Source organism: Terrapene carolina, unplaced genomic scaffold (assembly GCF_002925995.2).
Source record: "Terrapene carolina triunguis isolate 2854851 unplaced genomic scaffold, T_m_triunguis-2.0 Scaffold210, whole genome shotgun sequence".
Classification (NCBI taxonomy): domain Eukaryota; kingdom Metazoa; phylum Chordata; order Testudines; family Emydidae; genus Terrapene; species Terrapene triunguis.
The window spans coordinates 14,043,381-14,067,316 of NW_020664561.1; the positions used below are offsets into that span (position 1 = coordinate 14,043,381).

General features: G+C 49.7%; 1 protein-coding gene across 1 annotated transcript; it reads right to left on the reverse strand.

The window, feature by feature from the left end:
* Positions 1–1,997: 1,997 nt before the first annotated feature.
* LOC112114864 (glutamine synthetase) lies at positions 1,998–10,666 on the reverse strand. The gene is made up of 7 exons (XM_024211776.3): positions 10,533–10,666; positions 8,126–8,316; positions 6,551–6,712; positions 5,415–5,561; positions 4,766–4,893; positions 4,329–4,528; positions 1,998–3,089 (listed from the first exon to the last, which is right to left on the reverse strand). Exons 2-7 carry the CDS (start codon positions 8,289–8,291, stop codon positions 2,771–2,773), a joined length of 1,122 nt encoding a protein of 373 aa, XP_024067544.1. The 5' UTR covers positions 8,292–8,316; positions 10,533–10,666; the 3' UTR covers positions 1,998–2,770.
* Positions 10,667–23,936: the final 13,270 nt, after the last annotated feature.

The following is a 23,936-nucleotide window of genomic DNA, read 5'->3' on the forward strand; positions in this document are numbered from 1 at the left end:
TGGCTTTGGGCACATAACTCTCCTCTGCACCTGTGAGAAGCCCAGCCTTGCACAAAGTACCATGGCCACAGTAAAGGGCCCCACAAACCTCCAGCACAACAGAAAAACCTGAGTGAGCTGTACTCTTCCCCGCTCAGACAACCAGCATTCCTTGGGGCGTGTAATGGCCAAGCTTCCCCCTTCTCAACGGTGCCAGCACGATCAGGCCTAGTATGCCTTAGAGGCTAGAGCAACAGCCCATCTGAATCATGCATGCAGCCTTTCTTTTGATGGCTGGGGTTATGAAAGTCTTTGCTGCCATCCAGGCTGTATGGGGCAAACACTCATTTTCCCATCCATTCTTCTATTGAGGGACCTGGATAGTCAGACCCAGCTAGCCTGCTCTTATATTACCAGCCTTCACCTTTGGGAACCTGTTGGCATCTAGGCTACCACAGAACCCTAGGTACAGACTTGCCCCATGCACTGAGCACCAGGGTTTCTCCAGTAACAATATGTGAATTCTGTGAGGGCATCTCCTACCAGAGGCTATCTGGCACAACTAGGAAAGTAGATGCTTCATGGAGTCTTCCAAGGGGGTGGAGCTAGAGGTCACTTTCAACACATGGACTCTATGGTTTTAGGAAGGTGAGGCCCATCTCAAGTAGCGTGGGAAGTTAAGAATGATAAACATTTGTCTAGAAAGATTATGTGTGTGATACACAAAAGCGCTTGCCCTTGGCTTAGTGGTTTCCACTGAAGTCAACAGTAAAATGCCCAAGATGGGAGCAGAGGAAGGCTAACATGGAGCATTTTTGAAAAATCCCACCCTAGGAGTCTGACTTTTGAATTAGGAAATGTGTGATTAATTCTTTATCACAGTGACCCTGATCCCAAGTGAAACAGGCAGGATTTGCAGGCAGTCAACACCACTTAGGCCTTCTGTTTAGAAAATTGTATGAGGCAAGTCATTGCTACTAGCCCCAGGTTCCCGCATTAACCTCTTCTGAAGAGAAGGGGGTTTGATTTGTTGGACTCTTTCGGGGCAGACAACTAGAGGAAAGCTAATGTGAACAATAGCAGGTCACAGCCCCATTTCAGGTACACAGATGCAGGCATAATGAGCTGAATTTGGCCAAACGGCTTTGTAAAATGTGTTCTTACACAACTGAATGGCTTCAGATTTGGGGGGGGCTTTTTAAATGAAGATCCCATGTCTGAGTTCCCCAGCTCATCCATGGTGGGTTGGCACCCCTACTTGGATTGTCCAGGAGTCTCCAGGAATTAAAGATTATGTCATGCAATGAAACCTACATCTGACCAAAATTGGCAACCCTAATCCCAAGAGTTCCTCCAGGCAAACGATGGCATTTTGCCCAGAGAATGAACATGTGTGTCCAGGATTCCCCATCTTATCCCAGGAGAGAGAGGAAATCCAGGCTGAAATCCCTCCAGATAGCTAAGAGCCCACGCCATGACATTTCAGAGGAATAAAACCACAGAGAGAAAGAAGTCAGAATTAAGGTTTTTTGTTATTATAAAAGAAACTATTTGTAAATCCAAATGCAATGGCATATATTGGCATCATCCAAAATCTCAGAACGTTTGAACCCACTAGGCATTCCCCTGAGAACTTAGGGGCAGCCTGGGGGGGAGGGCAGGGTGGCACAGAGCCCCCTCATTAGTGTAGTCCTGGCTAGGTGGCAGGCAGTTTGCGTGCCTGGACATATCAACAGTTAACACCAATGGTCTCTGTAAAACTGTACAACTTTAGAAACCCTAAAAACATTATTAAAATCTAAAACTTGTTTCTTTTTATCAAAAGCCCTGCTTTAGTGACATGCTAATCCCAGTGGAAAATAAAACACCCATGACCCCATCGCTAACACAGTTAAGTTGACCAGCCAACTCATAATTTAGAGCATCTTCTTGTGTTTCAGCCACGCCACGCGCCCGTATCAGCTCGAGTTTAAGTTTAAAAAAAAAAAAAAAAAAAAAAAAGAACATACCTCCTGTACCCCCACCCACCCCCCCATTCTACCCTCTGCTCTAGCCCACGCTGGAGTTCCACCTCCAACAGTACCTTCAGGAACCCGCCTGCTCTAGCTGGCTGAGTTATTGGAACGTCTTTTTTTTTTAAAAAAAATTTATATATAGTTTTTTTTGTTTTTACATTTAAATATAAAAAAAATACTACTTCACTCTGTGTTATACACAGGAGATCGAGTGGCTTCCAATGACAGAGCAAGGAGGAATTTTGCTACCAGCTCCCACATTTAGCTGGGACAGCAGAATGCAAGAAGATGCCCAAGAGTCTTATCAAAGCCAGAGAAGGGAAATTTCCCACCATGTGTAAGTGTGCAAAGGGGTCAGAATCTATCATAGCTGCTTTACTCCTTTCGCCCCCGAATAACTCTAATCCGAGGACAATTGGTCTATGGAGAGCTGAGTTATGTATGTCATTATCATGGGGGTTAGACTCTCTTGGGCAAAACCCACTACAGCCTCTTGTCCATCCACCTTCCTTCAGCCTATCACCCTGTGTCCATGGAAGCCACTGGGTCCTATCAGACATACAGATGAATTAGACAAAACAGTGGTTAAAATTCTTCTCTAACGCACACTCCTCCTCTCAAGCATCAACAATGAGACATCAACAAGAACTAAATGCTCCCTCCCCCCAACACAACAAGAGTTACTGGGACACAAACAAAGTGGTAACTTGTGCCCTCAAAATTACATCTAGAAGGGACATTTGGGGGTAGGCGGTGTCTGTCGGGGGGCAGTCCACTTAGTTCTTGTACTCAAAGGGCTCATCCCCGGTTTCGCTGAGAAGACATGTACGGATTAGTGCCTCCGTCACAGCATAAGGGTCGCAGTTGGCAGAGGGCCGGCGGTCCTCGAAGTAGCCCTGCTTTTCTTGGCCCACATTTCTGGGGATACGGATACTGGCCCCACGGTTGGCCACGCCAGCAGAGAATTCGTGGATGCTGGATGTCTCGTGGAAGCCTGTCAGGCGCCTGGCGTTGTCCAGCCCCCCTTTTGGGTCGTAAGCGCGGATATGGTACTGGTGCCGTTTGCTGAGCTTCTCAATGGCCTCTTCTATATGCCTGGAGACAGAAGGCGGGAGGTTGTGAGCCTTTGGCAAGAACACTGGCTGTGCTGCTGTTCACTTGGCCACGGATAATGTTGGCAGGAACTCACCCACTTGGCTTTCTCCCACACCCCACCCAAGCACACAAATCCCATGTTTCAGTCCCTTATCTGCAAGCATTCCCATTCCAGCTAGTACCAGCCATGGGACCCTTCCTCTCATTGATAGTGAGTTTCTTTGGGAAACTGAATCCACTGTATCACTTGGTTACATGGTTCAAATCCTACTTTCCTACAGCTAGTTCCCCTGCATGTGGGGCTGGGTGTTTTCCCCTCCTTGCCTATTCTGACCAGTGAGGCTCTCAGAATTTTTGGGGGGATCCCAAAGGCAGGTAAGACTCTCACTGACTGGAGGTAAAGAACATTACAGCTTGTGGGGGTACCAGTTAGAACCAATAATTTGGCTGAGTTGCATTGCCACTAAATATGCCTGGTAAATTTATCCTTGGGAAGACACAGGTTGTGCTTCGACACGTTTTATTATTTCAGAAGCTTATGAGTTCTGCAAGTGTAGTGATAATCTGAATGCACCCATTGAAGTTACGGGGGAGGAGTGGGCAGAGAAATGCCCAAGTGGATCCTTAACAGAATTCCATTGTACCTGAAAAGTACAATCTAGTCCCTGAAAAACAAAGTCCCAGACTCTCAAGTACAGTGGAATCTGTAAGCCAATGGTCTAAGAATAGTCCAATCTGAATCTACTTTCAATATTTGGCCTTGTTTACAGTGAGGCAGAAATTCTCCCTCCTTTGGTCTAGCACGAGATAAACTCCTACTATAGATGGAGTACAGGCCTTTTTACAGAGGTGGGTAATCCAGTGTTAGACAGTGGTAAGAACAGCTGCCCCTTGTCTATTAGCACTTCCACCATTGCTAGTGTTGGTGGAACTGTACCAGTGTTAGACCACTACTGGGGGAATTTCCTCAGTCTTCAGTGCAGACAACCTCTGGGTGCAACAGCTACAGTGGGAAGGGAGTTCAGTTCCAGGTAATTAAAATCTAGAATCTCTGGGGGGGGTATTCAAGCCAAAAATCTCTTGCATGGAGCAAGACATGTCACTATTCCCCTGGCAAGCCAACTAGTGCCTCAGGTGCAGTCTCAGCTCTGTAGAAGTCTTGCTGCTGTTGGTAAAGTCCACTTTCCCTAGCTGAGTTTGCCAGACTGATGCAACTAGCCCAGTTGCAGAGAAACTTACTTGAGGCCTCCTTCCTCCCTCATGGACTTGGTGCTGAAGTTGGTGTGGCAACCGGCTCCATTCCAATTCCCAGAGATGGGTTTGGGATCGAAGGACACGATTACCCCAAAGTCTTCACACACCCGATGTAGGATGAAGCGTGCAATCCAGAGGTGATCCCCCATCTCAATCCCTTCGCACGGGCCCACCTGGAATTCCCACTACAGAGAGCAGAGAGAAAAACAAAAACAAAAAACGAACCATTGGCTCAGTCTGGTGAAGAACCATTTGCTGCAAGATGCTGTTCACCCCCTCTGCACCCTCCTGCACTCTCAACATTTGCAAAGCCCCAGGGTACATACTGACTGCAGCGGCAGAGTTTAGCAGCATGAGCTTCTGCATTGCATCATTGGCTGGTGCCAGCTGACTGCAATGGCAGGTGAAGCCAAAGTAGTTACCTGTGCAGGCATCACTTCTGCATTTGTTCCTCCAATTTTAACACCAGCATAGAGACATGCACGATAATGCGCTTCCACAATGTCTCTGCCATAGGCCTTGTCTGCTCCTACGCCACAGTAATATGGACCTGCAGTAGCACAGAGCACAAGAAAGGTGAACATAGTCTTCAAATAGCTTGTGATTGAGTGCAGTGAAGAGCACAGAGTAGTTAGGAAAGGATTCTCAGAAGGCACAGGTCGCAGGAAAGTCTCTATACTGCTTTCATTTGGGGTAATAGTAGAACAAAGTACCTCCAGAGCGTGACTCCAGTCAGAGTCAGTGGGACTTTGGCTCCTACTTCTGAAAACCCTGCCCAACTGGTCACATTTAAATGAATTGCAGACTAATGGAACTAACACTGGATGTGTGTCTGGTCTATATGTCATAAGATTACCATACAGCCACTAAAGATTACTTTCATTGTTTAGTTTTGGTCATTGTCAGCATAGCTTTTGGTGATCCAATTTTAGCAACTCCTTGAATCTTTCGTCTCACTTTAAACATTTCCAATTAATCCCATTAATTAGTGATTGATAACATTATGATTTGGGGTTAAGTATTCATGAGATCTCTTATTCCTAGTTCAGATATTAACTCCTGGAAGTTTACCCTGGGGCCCAGGGAAGCCATTGGAAGGCCAGCCAAATGGATGTCCATCTGTCCCAAGAAGAGTGTATTCCTGCTCCATCCCAAACCAGGGGATCTGGTTGGACACCATATCCATAATCCGTTTACAGGTGTGCCGGAGGTTTGACTCTAGAATGGAAGAAAAGCACAAAGCTTATTAGCTCACCAATGTTTTAGCCACAAACAAAAACCTCTGACATGTGAGATGTAGCCTGGTCATGGACGAGTAGCTTCTAGCTACTGGTAAAAAAAGGAGTCCGGTGAGCTGCTCTGGTGGAACAGCTCAGATTCTTATCCCACCATGGAAGCTATGACTTGCCAATGTATTCTGGACAAAGCCACTACCATACAGGCTGTCTGGGGGACTCATTTCCCCACCCAGACCTCTAGGGAAGCCCAGAAATTCAGACCCAAAGAGACTGCCCTGTGACCATCATCATTAGCCAATATACGATCTAAGTGGTAGGTAGGGCTGCTGGCCTTAAATAGTGGGTGCTCCTATTGGTTGTTGATGCCATCTTATGGACTTCCTTGTACTGTTCCATAATGTTCTTAGTCTCTTGAACCATATGCTGGCAATCATGTGCACAGAAGCTACTCGTCCATGACCAGGCCTACATCTCACATGTCAGAGGTTTTGTTCCTTCAGGTTCACATTATTCCCACCAATCAGTGATACCACCCAATTCACTTCTTTCCCCACTCCCTTCCATGCTGCCCCATAGAATGATTTCCCAGTCCCCACATCCCTCCCAGCATTGGAGTTCCTCTTGACGAGTCCTTCAATATTCCCAAGCACTGACCTATGTCATACTCCTCCATCTCCGTGTTGCCAGTGACAAGAGAGGCTAGACCAGAATAGATAAACATCTAAGCTAGTTTGTCCCTTGGCGTTGCCTACTGTATCTTGTTTTCTTTATAGCCAAGCTCTTCAGGGCAGGAATATTTGTATGTCTTGTACAGTGTTAATGCATTAATGGTGCTTGGTAAAGTCTTCCATTAACTACTGTTCTGACAGTTACCCCTCCACCCACCCTCCTCTACTCCAAGAGGGAGCAAGCCTTCTCACCCCTCCCAGAACTACTGCAGCCACTCTCAGGGGAGGCACTGCACCATACCTGCTGACTTGCGGTTGTACTTGAAGACCTCACAAAGAACCAGCTTGTTGGGGTCCTTGCGGAAAGGGTCCCGGAACATGGCAGCAGGGAGAAGGTACATGTCACTGTTTGAACCCTCAGACTGGAAGGTGCTAGAGCCGTCAAAGTTCCACTCAGGTAGATCTAGAGCAAGAGAGAAAAATTCACCCCTTTAGGTTAGCAGCTTTCCATAACCACCAAGATGAGTTCACCAGCTGATTCAGCACGACCATTGTGCAAAAAAGATTGCTTGTTAAAGGACACTGGCACACACTGTACTTTGTTGATTTTGCTCCCATTGAAAGATGGGGTGAGGGAATTGCTCTTTGCTACGCTGTGGAAAAACAAAAAGCTGGGACATCAGCGAAGTCCGATTCAGCTTACTGCACTGCAGACGTCCTTGACGAACACTTCCTATCTTGTAGCCAACAGGCTATAGTAAGATGAAGACCCCGATGGGTTTCCCTAGCCAAAACAAAGGGAATCAGGGAGATGCTATAAGTCAAAAGGAATGAGAGAGGGAGTCTGGTGTCCTCAGTTGTCTCCAGACTGCTGGACGGCCCTGAAACACGCTCCTCCACATTGATGCAACTGCACAGACCCGGTGAAGGGAACCTTGGGAGAATGCACAAGGCCTAGAGCTGCCTGAAGGGGGAATATCATCAATTGGATAGTCCAGTGACTGTGGGGAGAGAACATCCCCTTTACACTACCTATGCCCCTCCAGTTGAGCATGGCTCAGGCCCCCCACTGAATACTGCTTTTGCAGTGCGAGCACATGTGAAGCAACTGTGAAGAAATTAACTCTGCCCCCATTGTTATCCCGTTCCATGTGCTATGGGTGCCAAACAAGCTGTGCCAGCCACTTCCTCGGTGAGGCAGGGAGATAATTCTGATTGCTCATGCACAGTACTTTGGTTTTATAACTGTCCTGGCCAGTGCCATGGCAACAAGTGAAGAAATCCGAATGCTATTATCATGTCAGTTGGGGCTGTTTGTTCTGAGACACACAAGCTCTTAATTACACTGGATATATTATCTTCCCATCATTTCCTTCCTGCCATCTCCCCAGGGCCAGAACAGCTTTACAGGTAAAGAGCCAGCAGGCTGGGAATACCCTGCAGACAGACACCCCTTTAGTGCAGATGGGGACACGTCACCGATTCCCAGCTCTACTTACACCTCTGCCCCACAAGGAGAAGAGTGGTCTTCCAGATCTCCTTCCACATCAGGAGATTATGAAGTGCATCTCGCTCAGCCTGTCCACTTTCCCAAACACACACCAGGAGCGAGGTGGGAGCTATCCCACATCACGCACTCGATACAAAGAACTCAAGGGCGGGAATGCACTGACTGTCTCTGGTCCAGATTTCCCCCATGTGGGAGAGACCCCCACTCCCAACTCAAAGAGAAGGAGCTTTGTCTTCCAACAGCACAGCAGCGTTTTACAGCTCTGTGGTCAGATGCTTGAACCCAAGCCAAGCCCTATATTGCTGCAAACCCACTGGGTGCAACTGCTTGTAGTCCCAGCATTCACCCATACACCTGCCCTCTTACCTTCAATGCTCTTGGGCTCTTGGTCCAGCGTCCGGGTTTTACAGCGCAGGTGCTCCCCAGTCCCATCAATCCAGATGTACATAGCTTGCACCTTTTCACCCTGAGGCAGCTTCATGTACATCTGCTTTATAGCTTTGCTCAGGTGGGAACTCGCTGAGGTGGCCATGGCTGCGGGGTGTGTTACTGGGGTCCTGCCAGGAGGGGAGGGAAAAGCCAACCATGAATACTTCTGTGTTCCGAATGGGTTCTCACACCCTTATACAAGAGAATGACCAAGTGGGAGATCTTCACAGCTCAGCAACAGAAGAGAGATGTGTGCACTGAGTGTCCCCTAGACAGTTATGCTGGAATATCCCAGACAGCATCATAGCTGATTACACCAGTTGTGAATCTGAATACAGTAGATTACACTATACGAAACAGACAGTGTATCAATACGGCAGTTCAATAACATGGTTTGGGACCAGCTACAACAATAATTTGGTTTCAAAGATTTCCTGTGGTCTCAGGATATCCGAGATCTCATCTACTGAGGGGTTGGGTCCTGCCCTGGCAGCTGATGGACTTGGTCTTTTCCCTCTCTAGCTATTATGATCGTTAAGAGATCAGCAGCCCCTCAGAAGGGCTCCTTGACTCCACTGTGAACTCTTCACTCACAAAATGCAATTTCAGAACATACATTGCCCTGGAGCAGCGTTTTTGCCCACTTTGGCTTAGATAGGGCCTTCTGTGGTCCTTCCCCATTCCAGTAAGGACCATTTGCCAGAGACAGCTCCATTTCCAGGCCATGTGATCTGAAGATATACAATACTGTTATCTAAGTAAGATGAGAGGGGCCCCTAACTACAGCCCAAGGCAAAGTAAGTAACCTTTGAACAGCAGAGACTCAAGAGGCCTCTCAGCCATGGAGCATCTGGAGGCAGAGGAGCCCTGCTCACATACAGGGAGAGCTGTAGCAGATTCAGAGGATGCAACTGGAGGTCACTGGGGATCTTTTACATCCCCCTGGCTCTGCATACTTGGGGCAAAAGCCCCTGACTCTGAGAAGTAGCTGCTTTGGCTGAAGACACTGTACTCCCTTGTCCCATATGAGGAATGCAGATTTGCCTCTGTCACACCAGCAGCTGTGCCGGGCGTCATGGAGCCCTGCTGGCCCTTGCCAACCCTATCCCAGCCTTCCCAGCAGGCCCCCGAGTCGAGCCCTCTCTGTTACTCTCAGAAGCAGCCACCCCTCTGACCGGCACAGACAAGATTTTGTTCAGCCCCTTCCCTGCCTTTATTTATTTCTTGGCAATAAAAGCAGCACTGCGGTTACTGGAGCCTGGAAACAGCTGGGGTCTCAGAACCAGCCTGCTTCTCCCCTACAACTGGCCAGAAGGCAGACCACCCCCCATGATACAAACCTCCCTGGATTCCCCTTCCCTCTCTGCATCCCCCTTGCTGTCACTGCATTTATTGCCCATTTGATTTCATGCCTCTACGGTGGCAGTCCAGGTTTGGACCGGTAAAAGCTTCCAACTGAAGGACCCACTGCTGCCCCCCACGGCTTCTCTTTATGGTCAGCGAAGAAATTTGATCTATGGCTGTTTCTCACTTCACGCAAATCCCTCCTCCCCTGTTCTCCTTCCTTAGGAGCCAGCACTCCCGGTTTTTTAAGGAAACTGCTAAGGAGCCTTGTGCAGAGCAACGGTGAGGAGATCTTCTCCCCCAGAAAGCTCCAGCAAAGAGAAGCCCCTTAGAAGATCTTGAGCGACCTAGTTTCCCCTCCCCTTTACAGAGCTAAATCGGAGCTGCCCCCTGGAGTGGCTGCTTCGGAGACATAAAGCAGCCAAACACAGCAGCCTAGAAAGGGGAGCTATACCGGCGTACCCGCCCCAGACACCAGCAGGAATAAAGGTACCACACACCCAGCCGTCCCTTTGTCGTCAAGGCAGGAATCTCCCTGCTCGAGGAATCGGAGACTGACTGGAAGCAAGACAATGAAATAGGGAAACACACGGAGAGGCATTTCAGGAAAAGACAAGTTCCATCCGCAAAGTCACCTTTTAATACAGCCTTGCAGACCCGAGCCGAGCCCCCTGTGGGACCCAGCCCTGCGGGATTTCTACGGCGCTGTACAAACAGCCTGCCAGACGCAGGGTGCATTGATTTAAGAGGAGCAGGGGCAGGACCATCCTCTAAGGGAAAGCAGCAAAACCCAACAACGCCACATTAAGCAAAGCGTCCTCCTAGCCCACCCCACTGCCTGTGAACAGCATCGAAGCAGCCTGGAGCACCCCCCCTCCCAATCCCATACGCGGGGCGACACATTCCCAGTACACGTCCCCCCGCAAAGCCACCCAATGCATGGGAGAGAACAGGCAGAGATTTGCCATCACCCCCGCCCCGTGGGAACAGAAGCAGTTACCTTGGCTACTGAGCAGGGAGAGGAGATGCAGAGGAGAGGCAGGCTGGGTGGACTGATGGGCGAGTACTCACTTTCCCCGAGGTGCTCCCATGCTCGGCTCTGGAGAAGCCAGCTCCCTGCTCGCCCATTTATCGGCTGCCCGTGCCGGCCCCCGGGCTGTCCGATTGGCTTCCTCAAGACGTGAGCACGACAGGATCAGCTGATGGGCGGCCCGTGGATCCCAGCCATTGGGCCAGCGAAGACAGGGCGAAGGGGGCGGGAGGGGGAGAGGAGAGCTGGGCTGGGCTGGGCTGGCAGGGGGGAGCGGGGAAAGAGGAAAACAAGAGCGAGCTCCTGCTGGGCCGGGGGACCCCGCCTTCTCCAGCAGGGAGAGGAAAACAAGCTCAGTGCAGCAGCAGGCGGAGAATGAATTGCCTGCTCCTGAAGCCGCACACTGGCCCCTTTGTGCATGCCCTGGCCCCCTCTGCCGGAGCCCTGCGAGTCGATCCCGAGAGCGGTGTGGGCCGGTTCTCACTGTGCCCCGTTTCAAAACAAAGGAAGCACCCCAGAGACAGCGGCTCTGGGACTCTGCTGGCGCTGCCGCCCGAGGAAGGTGCGGCTCTGGGTTTGCATTGTAATTCCGGTAACAGTAAAACTCTGTTTAGGGTGAAGTTTGCCTCCCCCCCCCCCCCCTGGATTCCCAGCATTGCAGATCCCCGGCTGTCTGCTTACACTCCCTGTGCCGCTCTTTTCTGGCAAGCAAGAACTCTCCCCAGGCACTAGGTGCTTCTGGGGAGGGAAAGGCCAAGCCGGGTTTCGAAAGCAGGGGGAGGGGGTTGTTTCCCCCCCTCTAACAGTTCTTGGAAAGTGGGGACAGGATCAACTCTCCCTGCTATCCAAAGTGGTAATGTTAACAGCTGCCCTTTCTTTATATAACCGCATGCACAAAAACAAGCCGCGCTCGCTAAACAGGGCAGAGAGGGGAAAGCTGTCTGACTAGGACACCCAAAGGTTTGCTGGGCAGGGGTGGGGAGCGCCAGCCCAGTACCCAGCTTTCCCCCTGGCTATACAAAAACAACAGAGCTTTGACCACATTCATTTTAATTTCAGATCCTGGCTCCGCAGGGAGGAGGGGGAATGGAGTTCAGGGCGGCTGACATCCTAGGACTGGGGATGGCAGGGAAGCGCACAGCGGTCGGTACGGCCTGCTAGAAGGGCTGGCCAGTATTTTTCCATCCTGCGGATGGTCTCTTCTCCCACTTCTGCTCTGCCCTCCTCACTTTCCAACACATTCATAAGAATCAGGATTCAGAGGCCACTGCAGCTATCACAGCATTCAATTTGCCTCCCCTCCCTGTCACAAGAGGCACTGGGGCTGCTCCCTGAATTGCCTTAGAACAGGGGTGGGCAAACTTTTTGGCCCAAGGGCCACAGCTGGGTATGGAAATTGTACGGTGGGCCATGAATGCTCATAAAATTGGGGGTTGGGGTGCAGGAGGGAGTGAGGGCTTCATCTGGGGGTGCAGGCTCTGGGGGGCAGCTAGAAATGAGGAGTTCAGGGTGCAGGAGGGGGCTTCGGGCTGGGGCAGCAGGTTAGGGTGTGGGGGGAGGGTGGGGGCTTCAGCTGGGGGTGCAAGCTTTGGCTGGGGGGTTGCAGGTGCAGGAGGGTGCTCTGGGCTAGGCCCGAGGGGTTCAGGAGGTGGGAGGGGGATCAGGGCTGGGACACATGAGGTGGTCAGGGGTGCAGGCTCTGGGTGGCGCTTACCTCAAGCAGCTCCCAGAAGCAGCGGCATCTCCCCCCTCTGGCTCCTACGTGGAGATGCGTCCAGGTGGCCAGTTCCCAGCCAGTGGGAGCTGCGGGGGCAGCACTTGGGGCAGAGGCAACGTGTGGAGCCCTCTGGCTGCCCCTACGCATAAGAGCTGGAGCAGGGACATGCCGCTGCTTCCGGGAGCCGTGCAGAGCCACGGCACGTGTGGAGCGGGGCAAGCCCCAGACCCCGCTCCCCAGCAGGAGCTGGAGGGCCGGATTAAAATGTCTGAAGGGCTGGATGTGGCCCCTGGACTGTAGTTTGCCCACCCCTGCCTTAGCATAATCTCAGAATGTGGGGGGAGAGGTAAATGAATTTCTTAGCCCCTGAGAAATCCAAACCCTGCAAGTACAAAGGCTCAGAGACCCGAACTTCACCAAGATTCTCCCCTCCCCCCTCTTCCCCCCCACCCCAAAATGAGCTCTCCAGCACAAACACTGCTCTCACTTTTCTCAGCTTCTACCTATTTCAAAGAGGAAATGTGATTGCCACTGCTCCCAGCTCTTTGGGCATCCAGGGGGCACCATCAGCAAGGTGGTGGCAGGTAGGATGGCACTGCACATCCCTAACGCTAGCTGTAGTCAGAGGGGACCAGATCCTCAGTGGGTACAAAGTGGGATAGCGTCACTGAAGTCTATGGAGCTGTGTCAATTCACCGGTAGTGTGTCCCCCTTAGCCTGAATTCCTCCTTGGAAAAGGGATGGCAACATTTATACGGAGAGCCAATTATTTTGCACGTCAGCTCAGAGAGGGCAATAAAAACATGTTACTTTTTTAGAGTTAGTCCCAAGGCTGATGTCTATATACTCTCCCCATCACCTGAGTGAGAAATAGGTACATGTTTCTTTAGCATTTTGGAGGAAGTCAAGGGACATGGCCCCAGACCTGACCTCTCCTCCTGTCCCCCAACATGCAATTTCCTGGAGCCTAGAAAGCCCAGGTTTAAATGTTAGATACAAAAACCAAAGGGATGCATTAAATCCAGCATACCTGTAACCAGCTGGCTTGATACCAGGATTTGAACCCAGGCCTTTCAGCACTAAAAGCACAAGCCTGTACTGCTTAGCTATAGCACTACAATAGCCAGCTGCCAGCCGTAGCCAATGAAAGCTCTTATGCAGTGCAGTCATTACAGAAAGATCCCCACCCTGCTATTATGGGTTAAGCAGGTACCTGCTATCAGACATGAAAGAGAGGTAGTGAGGCTATGACTGCATTGCCTCAATTCTCCTTTGATGTTTGTTTCCTACTCCTTTCTAACAGCTCCATTTCACTCCTCATCCTGCGCATGTATTGTTGCTCTTCACATCCACTTTTCAGAAGCTGATGCTGAGTGACCTGTTTTACTCCTGACTCAAACCATAGACAGATAAACTGGCACCTTGTACTAGAATAGAGGGCAGGTCAGATTCGGTCATTTGAAAAAAATAGATTAAGTATCAGATGTTGGGAAGAGATCATGTCAGTCGACGCCTGAGCCAGCATTCCTGCTGCAGAACTGGTCTCAGGAGACTGCAGCAGAAAGATCAACCCAGCAAATGGGGGGTGTTTGTAATTAAAGGTGCATTGGACCCGGGTTATATTCAAGTCTGTTTTTCTCAGGTCTGCAGTGAGGGTGCATCAGGAAAATACTAGCTTGGATGGCTAAAGCGTCTCTGAAATAGACAAGTAGTAAGTTGCAAATAAGCTCAGTTTATTGATGCAAATAACCCTCCCCTCCCCCACTTCAATCTATTTTAAATCTCATTGTTTTCTAGATTTCAAGAGTCCTGGTGTTTAATTAGAGTGATCGGAAGATTCCAGGGTATTAAAAGCCTCTTCATGCATCACCTGGTATTTGTTAGTTGATTTCTTCCCCCTGGGGAAATTCCAGAAGAGATTCTCCCCAATCTCTGTTTCCAAGACTCTCACGGTTATTTAGTGCCTGTTGTTTCACATTGGAACAGACACATTCAGTGAAAATAGCCCTGTGCTATGCTGCATTCTGCACACTCTGCTCAGTATTCAGTCCAGCTACCAGGCACTCTTCTCTTATTCAGGAATTGTTTACAGGGAAGAGAGAGAACGGCCTGGCTCAGCAGGTGTAAGGACAGTGCCTCTAGTGAGATCTCAGGGGGAATTACACATTTCCTTAGCCAGCTCCATTTCACTTGTTTACATGCTTGTGTTCCCCTCCTCCAGTTGCAGTTTATTTTTGTGGGTGCACAGATCACGCATTCCCTCGTGTGCCCCACTGACCCTCATTCTAGTCAGTGTTTAATTTTAGAGAGAAAGCCTGTCCAAGAACTGAGAAGATGAGGATAACCAACATGTCCCCCTCTGAAGGGGTATATATCAGCATAGCTCCCTAGGTTATGTTTATGTAAAGCCTTTGAAAGACAATGTAGCATTTAGGGGGTGGGAATAGCATGCACATTTTTATTCTTTCTTCCTACCCATTTGTAATCTTTAGGGGAATGTTTGTCTTTATCTCATGCCTCTATCCCAGAGGTGGGCAAACTACGGCCCGGGGGGCCACAGCCGGCCCTCCAGACATTTTAATTCAGCCCTCGAGTTCCCACCGGGAAGTGGGGTCTGGGACTTGCCCCGCTCTGGTGCTCCAGAAAGGGAGCAGGGTCAGGGTCTTGCCCTGCTCTGCATGGCTCCCGGAAGCAGTGGCTCGTCCCCCCTCTGGCTCTTATGCATAGGGGTAGCCAGGGGGCTCAGCACACTGCCCCCACCCCAAGCACCGCCCCTGCAGCCCCCCCTGTGAGCTGCAGGGGCAGTGCCTGTGGAGAGGGCAGTGCGCAGAGCCACCTGGCCTCACCTCCACGTAGGAGCTGGAGGGGGGACATGCCGTTGTTTCTGGGAGCTGCTTGAAGTGCTGTCCAGAGCCTGCCCCCCAATCCCCTCCCATGCCCCACCCCCTCCCCCAGCCCTGATCCCCCTCCTGCCCTCTGAACCCCTTGGTCCCAGTCCAGTTACATCCTGAAACATGAGGATTGATAGTTCTTATAAATTTGCAATCCTCACCAATGTAACTGCAGATGCAATTCTTAATACACACACACACACACACACACACACACACACCCCCCAGAAAAAAAAAAACACTTAGCCAGGAAGCATTTAGGGCTGCTATAGATATAACAAACCCACATAAGCATACCGTCTACCTACAGGCACACACTCCTTACCAGTTCCACAACTACCACACATTTTAGACCATACAGTGACTGCAACCTTAACTCTGCCCCCCTTTCACTCTTCTGCACACACCCCTTTACCACATTATCCCTTCACCACCGTGGATGTTTGATGGTGTAGTTTGGAATTGGGAGAGGGTAGTTTAGTCCAGCATTGCATGCAGAAGAGGGGTTAAATGGGGTGATGGAAAGCAGGCATCCCTAGAAGGGCAGAGCTAAGGCCACAGGGACAGGGGACCTGAAAAATCAAGCCCAATATAATGGTAGCAGATGGATTTTGGAAAATTAAACTAATAAAATAATGGGAGGAAGCAGCACCCATTTTTCTATTGACCAGCCTTTAGATTATTCAGCTAGTGATGATGTAAATTCCATGCCATCAGAGACACTGCAGTCACAGGGGTGGCTGCCCTGTGCATTTGATTAACTAATCCAGGGAGGTGGAAGGTCACCAGTTGCTCTCAGTGACTTAAACAGGTGCAGCAGGCACTGACCTTGCATATCTTGCAGCAGATTTTTATCCCTTTGATTTCTGTATCAGGCTGATGACATTCCCAGAAGCAGGTTTTTGATTCCTATGCACCCAATTTACTTTATAATGAATAAATATTGAAAGAGGTGCCGGGCTTGCTTTGAAGAAGCTGCCAGGTCAAGGGTAGATGATTGCTGGTTTTGAAAAGCAACAAAGGCTAGCAGTTATCTCTGGGTTGCACTGCAAGGCAGGTTTTTGGGGGGTTGTTTTTTTTAAAATCCCCCATCTGGCACTGAAAGGCTTAATCAGCAGTTCTCAAACTTAATTGCACTACCACCCACTTCTAACAACAAATCTTAGATGACTCAGCCCAGGCTGGAGCCCGAGCCCAAGCCCTGCTGCTTCACTGCCCCGGGTGGGGGCAGAAGCTGAGCCCTGCCATGCTAGGCGGAAGCCCTCAGGCTTTGGCTTCAGCCCTGGGCCCCAGCGTGTTTAATGCTGGCCTGGACAACGCCATTAAAATGGGGTTGTGACCCACAGTTTGAGAACCGTTGGCTTAGCTGCTACCTGTGTGTGTCAATGATACATTTAGGATAGTGGGGAACTGGTAATCTCTGAAAGCAGAGAGGGGAATGTGGGGCCAGATGGGGCCAAGAAAAACTTATGTTTCCTGCACATCCCCTCACTCTTAACTCTTCATCTTGACAGCCCAGTTACAACTCCCTTTGCTGGTGCATCAGCCTGTGAGATTGGTCTTCTACCCACTCAATTAGGTGCCCCACAGTTCAGTGGGGCAAACAGGAGGAATCACAGCTACCCTATCTTGCCTCAGTTCTGTAGGCCAGCAAAGCCTCAGCGCAAAGTCTTTTCTTCCAAGTTGGCACCTTTTCCCAGGCCTCAGAGTTTGAAACTCCCTTTTCTACACTTTGCAAAAAAGGGAATTACACCATAAGCCTCCTTTACCCCTGAAGTGCTCCTGCCTCTGGGAGACCCAGCTTTCTAAGGCTCCTGCTGGCCTGAATACAGACCTTTTAAAGAGGTAAAGCATCAGCAGTGAGCTAGAGTCCCACCCCCAAACTCAGCATAAGAGTGGGGGTGCAATGTAACCCACAGCACCAGTGCACACTCGTAGCCAACAATGAGGGACTCTCTCACTGGTCCAGAGGCAGGTGGGCTGGAGCGGTAGGGAGTGGGGGAGGGGGGAGAGAAAAGAGAAAAGAAGAGAAGTGTGTTGGGTGTGGAAAGTGAAAATAAAGCACCATTTCCTACATGTAAACTCCTGCTCTAGTGTGTGGCTCCCACTATCCCCAGAGGTCCACAGCAAGCCACTGCTGTCTGGAACCAGCTGCATGCAGAAGTGGTGGGATGTGTTTTGGATCTATACCAAGTCACTATTGGGTTTCAGTCAGGGATCCTGGAATAGGTGCTGATTGTAGGGAATGGATTCCAATGAGAAATAATCTCCCCATCCCTTCCTGTAACAAAAGCATGGGTAAGTTGTACAGCTCCACAACATGTGTGGCCAATAGTCTTAGAGGGAGCCAGGCATAGCTCAGCCAGGTTCTGTGTGTAGCAGATCTGACTCACCACCACAGCATCTCCTGCTGGTCATCCAGGAATTAGCTCAATTCCAGCACTGAGTGCCTCCTGCTGGCCAGTGTCTCACCTGCCACAGGCCCCATGTCCCTCCTAGACCCCAGTACCCCTTACCCTGGGTTCTGCCCCCCAGCAGTCCCCACACTCCGCCTCTCCCCTCCCAAGGGAACCCCCAACCCTCTATGCCCACCTTGCCTCAGTGGCTACTGCCAGTCATCATCTAGCCCCCATTCTCTGGGACAAACTGCAGTCTGTAATAGCCACTCATCACTGGCAAGGGGATTTAGCCCTGCTGCCTTTCTTGGCCCTGCTGTCTCCCTGCAGCCCCAGTATCTCCTTTGGCCTGCAGCAAGATCTCAGCCTGGGGACTCATCAGGCCAGAGCTGCTGAGTGCTGCTCTGCTTCAGGTACCCAATCTCTGCCAAGCAACTAGGTCCTTCTCACTCCAAGGCTGGAGTGAGACTAACCAAACTCCTCCATTAGCCCTTATATCAGGGCCAGCTGTGGCCTGACTGGGTGTGGCCACAGCTGTGGCTGCCTCTTCAATCAGCCTACCTTTTCCTGCCCCGCTACACTGTGCACATGCAGCTAGTTTTGCCAATGCACCTCTAACCCTCAATGTGGTCAATTACCAACAGAAAGGATGATGGATTTCTTCCTAACTGAGTCATGATCTGAGAGTCATGCATGTGACAGTCATGGCAAAAATGCAGTGTCACGCAGAGGCTACCTGGCCCCTCCTGGGACTGAGATTAACTGAGAGCTCCTGGGTGGATCTGTAATCAAAAACACTTTTCACTGTGTTTCCAAACTGTAATGTATAGCTCTGTCTCCAGCATTTCATGAGGCACAATGTGTAGCACCTCTGTCCTCTCTGCTAATTAATTAGAATTAGCAGTGTTTTGCTGCTCCATACCTGCCCCAGACTCCTGTGACAGATCAGATGGGAAGGGCAGGTAATGTGGCCAGATGATGTGTAATGTTTGGGGAGACAGAGGAATAGTGTGTGTGTGGGGGGGGGGAACTTGTGATATACCCCAGCCTGGACCATGATTGAAGAAGAACATCCTGATTCCCATGGAGGATTCTGATTCTTATCACCCTGGAGATCATCCACCCTAAGCTGCTGGTATTCCCCACCCCACATGGCACCAGACCACTAGCACCACGTCTCATGTCAGTACTGGTGGTCCCACCACACCTGGGACAGGGGGCCAGTAGCTGCAGTTCCGAAGCATTGTTTGATCTGGCTGTGGCTGAAGGGACCTGCCAATCCCTTCCTGAGCCTCCTGACTGCAGAGTGATACGAATCACCCCACCTCCCTTGGGTGTCCCTGCCGAGGAAGTAAAGAGACCTTCCAGGGACATGAGGAAAACTCTGTTCCTGCTCCCTTGCATGAGTGGTGAGAAGAATGCAGAAACCCAGGTGAGTCACATGTCTGTGACTGACTCAAAACATGTCATGAGTCATCTGTGCTTTTGCAACATTTGCTGTAACAAACCAAGAACCCCAATCATGGTACATCATGTGAATGTTGGCAACTGTGACAATGACATTATAGTGCACAAGACAGGTGTAGCTCACCAATGCAAGGGTCTGGATCCAGTGCCCATTGTTGAAGTCAACGGAAAGACTCCTTCTGATTCAATGGACACTTGATCAGGCCCTATAAGAAGGCTTTGAAAACCATGAGACCAAGGCAGAGGTTCCAAAACTGATCTCTCAGCCTACATGTCCCTCACCTGGACTGACATGAATGTTGGCACTGAGGGGAGGCCCATGCAGTGTTGGCACTGAAGGGAGGCTTTCTAGCTGGGTGATGCCGAAGAAAGAAAGTGGCATTCTGATGACAGCACCTGCTACTCTCATCAAATGTATTGGCTGGGAATGGGCTTGTTAATTGAAATGGGGATTTCTGAACCTCCTGTAGGTCGCCACCACCATGCTGCTTTGGAAAAGAGAAGTGACACCATTAGCCAAGATGGGAGTCTGGTTTCTACATAAGTTTCACAGGAGAACTCGAGTATATAACAGTAAGTGTGTCCAATCTTATTTCCACTGAAATCGATGGCAACGCTCTCATTGACTTAAATGGGAGCAGGAGCAGGAGCAGGTCCCATTGCCCTTCCTTCAACATCCCACCAGTACAGAATGGCCTTCACAAACCCTGGATTCTAGCTGGTCAGTAGCCTTGGTGGTAGCCTGGCACAGGAACACTGGTTGGAGCTACTTCTTGTTACTGAACCCCATCACACCAAATATCAATGCACCACCACAAGGAATGGCTTGTGTAGAGTATAAGTAAAACTGCGGGCTCAACTCTTCACCCCACCCAACTCTGTTCAGCTGTCATGAGATGGGTACAGTGCAGGGAGCTGGTTGCAGATCCGAGATCCCATGTCATGTGGGATTGGCATAAATCGGCAAAGGCAGCTCTCATATCAGTGGCGTATGGTCCCTCTGGGATCTTACACCAGTGGATGATCGGCTGTAGCATAGCTCTAGTCTGCCATGCTCCTTCCTGCCCCCAACTCGCCCTATAAATGCCCTTTCTGACTCCACTGGCTTTACCAATTCTATGCCAGTGGATAGCTCCCTTGCACAGGGAATTCTCCATTAGCCAGTTCAAGTCCACTATGTCACATGCACAAAGTGAACCTAATGGACCAGAGAATCTGGCCCAGAATGTGTTATGCGGGACACAGCAGGCAGCTATAACCATTGCGATGTTTTTTTCAATGACATCCAATCTTGTGAGCAAACAACGCCAGTGTCCCTTCAGTCTACCAAAAGCACATTCAGTGATCATGTTGCACCTGCTCAGCCAGTGGTAGAATCTTTCCTTGGTGCTGTCGAGGTGGCCAGTGTACAGTTTCATGAGCCAGGGGGAAGGCTGGGTCATCCAGGATCACTACTGGCATGTCAACGGTAATCTGCCAGTCAGGAAAGAATCTCCTTGCTTGCGGCTTTCAGAACAGTCCTGAACCTTCCCTGACCAGCCAACACCGATGTTCATGAAGTGTCCCCGTGACCCACCAATGCTTGCAGAACCATAGAAAAATAGCCCTTTCGGTTGATGTGCTCTTTGGCAAGGGTGTCTGGTGCAACAATAGGGACATGCATGCCATCTGTTGCTGTAGCTTGGGAATCCCCTTGCTGCAAAGCCATCCCCTGTGTCCTGCACATTGCTGAGAGTCACAGGCCTGCATAGCAGGAGATGATTAATGCCTCTGTACACCTCCAAAATGACTTCCCACTGACCGGTAGCAATCCGGCAATGCAAGTTTCTGCAGTGCCATTGCCACTCACTTCTCCACTGTCAGTGCAGCTCTCATTTCGACGTCCTTGTGCTGGAGGATTGGGGTGAGCTCAGCACACAGATCCAAAAATGTGGCCTTATGTATCCGAAAGTTCTGCAGCCGCTGCTCATCATCTCAAGCCTGCATTATGCTGCCATCCCACCTGTCAATGAGTGTTTCTCGGGCCCAGAAGCAGCACTCCCACATCTGCAACTGCTCCGTGAATGTCACCAATAACCTTGAATTGATTCTCGCTGTGTCCCACAGCAATCTGTCCTCCAAGAAATAGTCACGTTCCCCACTGATTCAGTTTTTCTTACAGCTCTGCAAACACCAGAGGATTGTGCGTCCTGTGCTTGCAACACTCCTGACAATAATGCAGAGCTGTGCAGGCTCCATGCTTCTGTAAGAGATGGACCGTGAGATGGGCCATGTAGGTTTGTAGGATTTTTTTAAAAGGCACAAAATAATGGGCTATACATGACATTATGGGATGGAGACAGATGCACACAGGGAAGTTAACCCCTTGCTCCTAGTCACCCTGCATGATTCATTTCAGCCCCATCATGTATTACCAAAACTACACACACTAGGATACGTACACATGGTGCACCGCACTGTGCACCAACACAAACACTCCCACACTGCAGCACCAGCTCAAGAAGCCAAGTATTCACATGCACAAACTCTATACTAACTGCGGCGACTTGATGCCGATGTAACTTGCATCAACCAAAGTTTGTACAGTAGACATGGCCTGAGACGATCCAGAGAGATGAAATCACTTGCTGAAGGCCACAGAACAAGTCAGTGTCACTGGAATCAGGATTAAGACTCCAGAGTTCCTGACTCCCAGCCCCATGCTCAATCCACTAGGCATTGTCTCTTCTAGAGGCATTGATTCTGTGTGTGCAAACCTGGAGGGTATTGCTACATCTACCTCAAGGAGGAGGGGAATAGCAAGCCAGACTTGAAAGGAGTGACCTTGTATTAATGATTCCTGTCTTTCTGCTGATGTATCCAGTGTAATGTGATACCAAGAATCAAAACACAGTTGCAAAAAGTGGTGAGTTTAGTATTTCTAATCTGACGGTGCCACCTGCTGTCATGGAACACAAATTGCTCTTAGCCATTAGAAACTAAGTATCAGAGGGGTAGCCGTGTTAGTCTGTATCCACAAAAACAATGAGGAGTCTGGTGGCACCTTAAAGACTAACATTTATTTGGGCATAAGCTTTCTTGGGTAAAAAACCCACTTCTTCAGACGCGTGGAGTGAAAATTACAGATGCAGGCATAAATATATAAACCGGCACATGAAGAGAAGGGAGTTACCTTTTATGTGGAGAACCAGTGTTGACAAGGCCACTTCAGTCAGGGTGGATGTGGTCCACTCCCAATAATTCATGAGGAGGTATCAATACCAAGAGAGGGAAATTGCTTTTATAGTGATCCAGCCACTGCCACTCTCTATTCAAGCCCATATTAATGGTGTTAAATTTGCAAATGAATTGTAGCTCTTCAGTTTCTCTTTGAAGTCCGTTTTTGAAGGGTTTTTTTTGTTGAAGGATGGCTACTTTTAAATCTGTTATAGAATGTACAGGGAAATTGAAGTGTTCTCCTACTGGCTTTTGTATGTTAACATTCCTGATGTCCAATTTGTGTCCATTTATTCTTTTACATAGAGACTGTCCGGTTTGGCCAATGTACATGGCATAGGGGTATTGCTGGCACATGATGGCATATATCACATTAGTAAATGTGCAGGTGAATGAGCCCCTGATGGTGCGGCTGTTGTGGTTGTGTCCTCTGATGGTGTCGCTAGAGTAGATATGGGGACAGAGTAGGCAATAGGGTTTGTTACAGGGATTGGTTACTGGATTAGTGTTTCTGTGGTGTGGTGTGTAGTTGCTCGTGAGTATTTGCTTCTGGTTGGGGGCTGTCTGTAAGCGAGGACTGGTCTGCCTCCCAAGGTCTGTGAGAGTGAGGGATCATTTTCCAGGATAGGTTGTAGATCACTGATGATGTACTAGAGAGGTTTTAGCTGGGGGCTGTATGTGATGGCCAGTGGTGTTCTGTTATTTTCCTTGTTGGGCCTGTCTTGTTGTAGGGTGACTTCTGGGTACCCGTCTCGCTCTGTCAATCTGTTTCCTCACTTCCCCAGGTGGGTATTGTAGTTTTAAGAATGCTTGATAAAGATCTTGTAGGTGTTTGTCTCTGTGTGAGGGATTGGAGCATATGCGGTTGTATCTTAGGGCTTGGCTGTAGACAATGGATTGTGTGATGTGTCCTGGATGGAAGCTGGAGGCATGTAGGTAAGAATAGCGGTCAGTAGGTTTCCGGTATAGGGTGGTGTTTATGTGACCATCACTTATTTGCACTGTAGTGTCCAAGAAGTGGATCTCTTGTGTGGACTGGTCCAGGCTGAGGTTGATGGTGGGATGGAAATTGTTGAAATCCAGGTGGAATTTTTCAAGGGCCTCCTTCCCGTGGGTCCATATGATGATGTCATCAATGTAGTGCAAGTAGAGGAGGGACGCTAGGGGATGAGAGCTGAGGAAGCGTTGTTCTAAGTCAGCCATAAAAATGTTGGCATACTGTGGGGCCATGCGGGTACCCATAGCAGTGCCGCTGACTTGAAGGTATAAGTTGTCCCCAAATCTGAAATGGTTGTGGGTGAGGACAAAGCCACCAGGTGTGCTGTGGCCTCACCAGGGATACTGTTCCTGACGGCTTGTAGTCCATCTTCATGTGGAATATTGGTGTAAAGAGCTTCTACATCCATGGTGGCCAGGATGGTGTTTTCTGGAAGATCACCAATTCATTGTAGTTTCCTCAGGAAGTCAGTGGTGTTTCAAAGATAGCTAGGAGTGCTGGTAGCGTAGGGTCTGAGGAGAGAGTCCAAATAGCCAGATAATCCTGCTGTAAGAGTGCCAATGCCTGAGATGATGGGGCATCCAGGATTTTCAGGTTTATGGATCTTGGGTAGCAGATAGAATACCCCTGTTTGGGGCTCTACGGGTGTGTCTGTGTAGATTTGTTCCTGTGCTATAGCAGGGAGTTTCT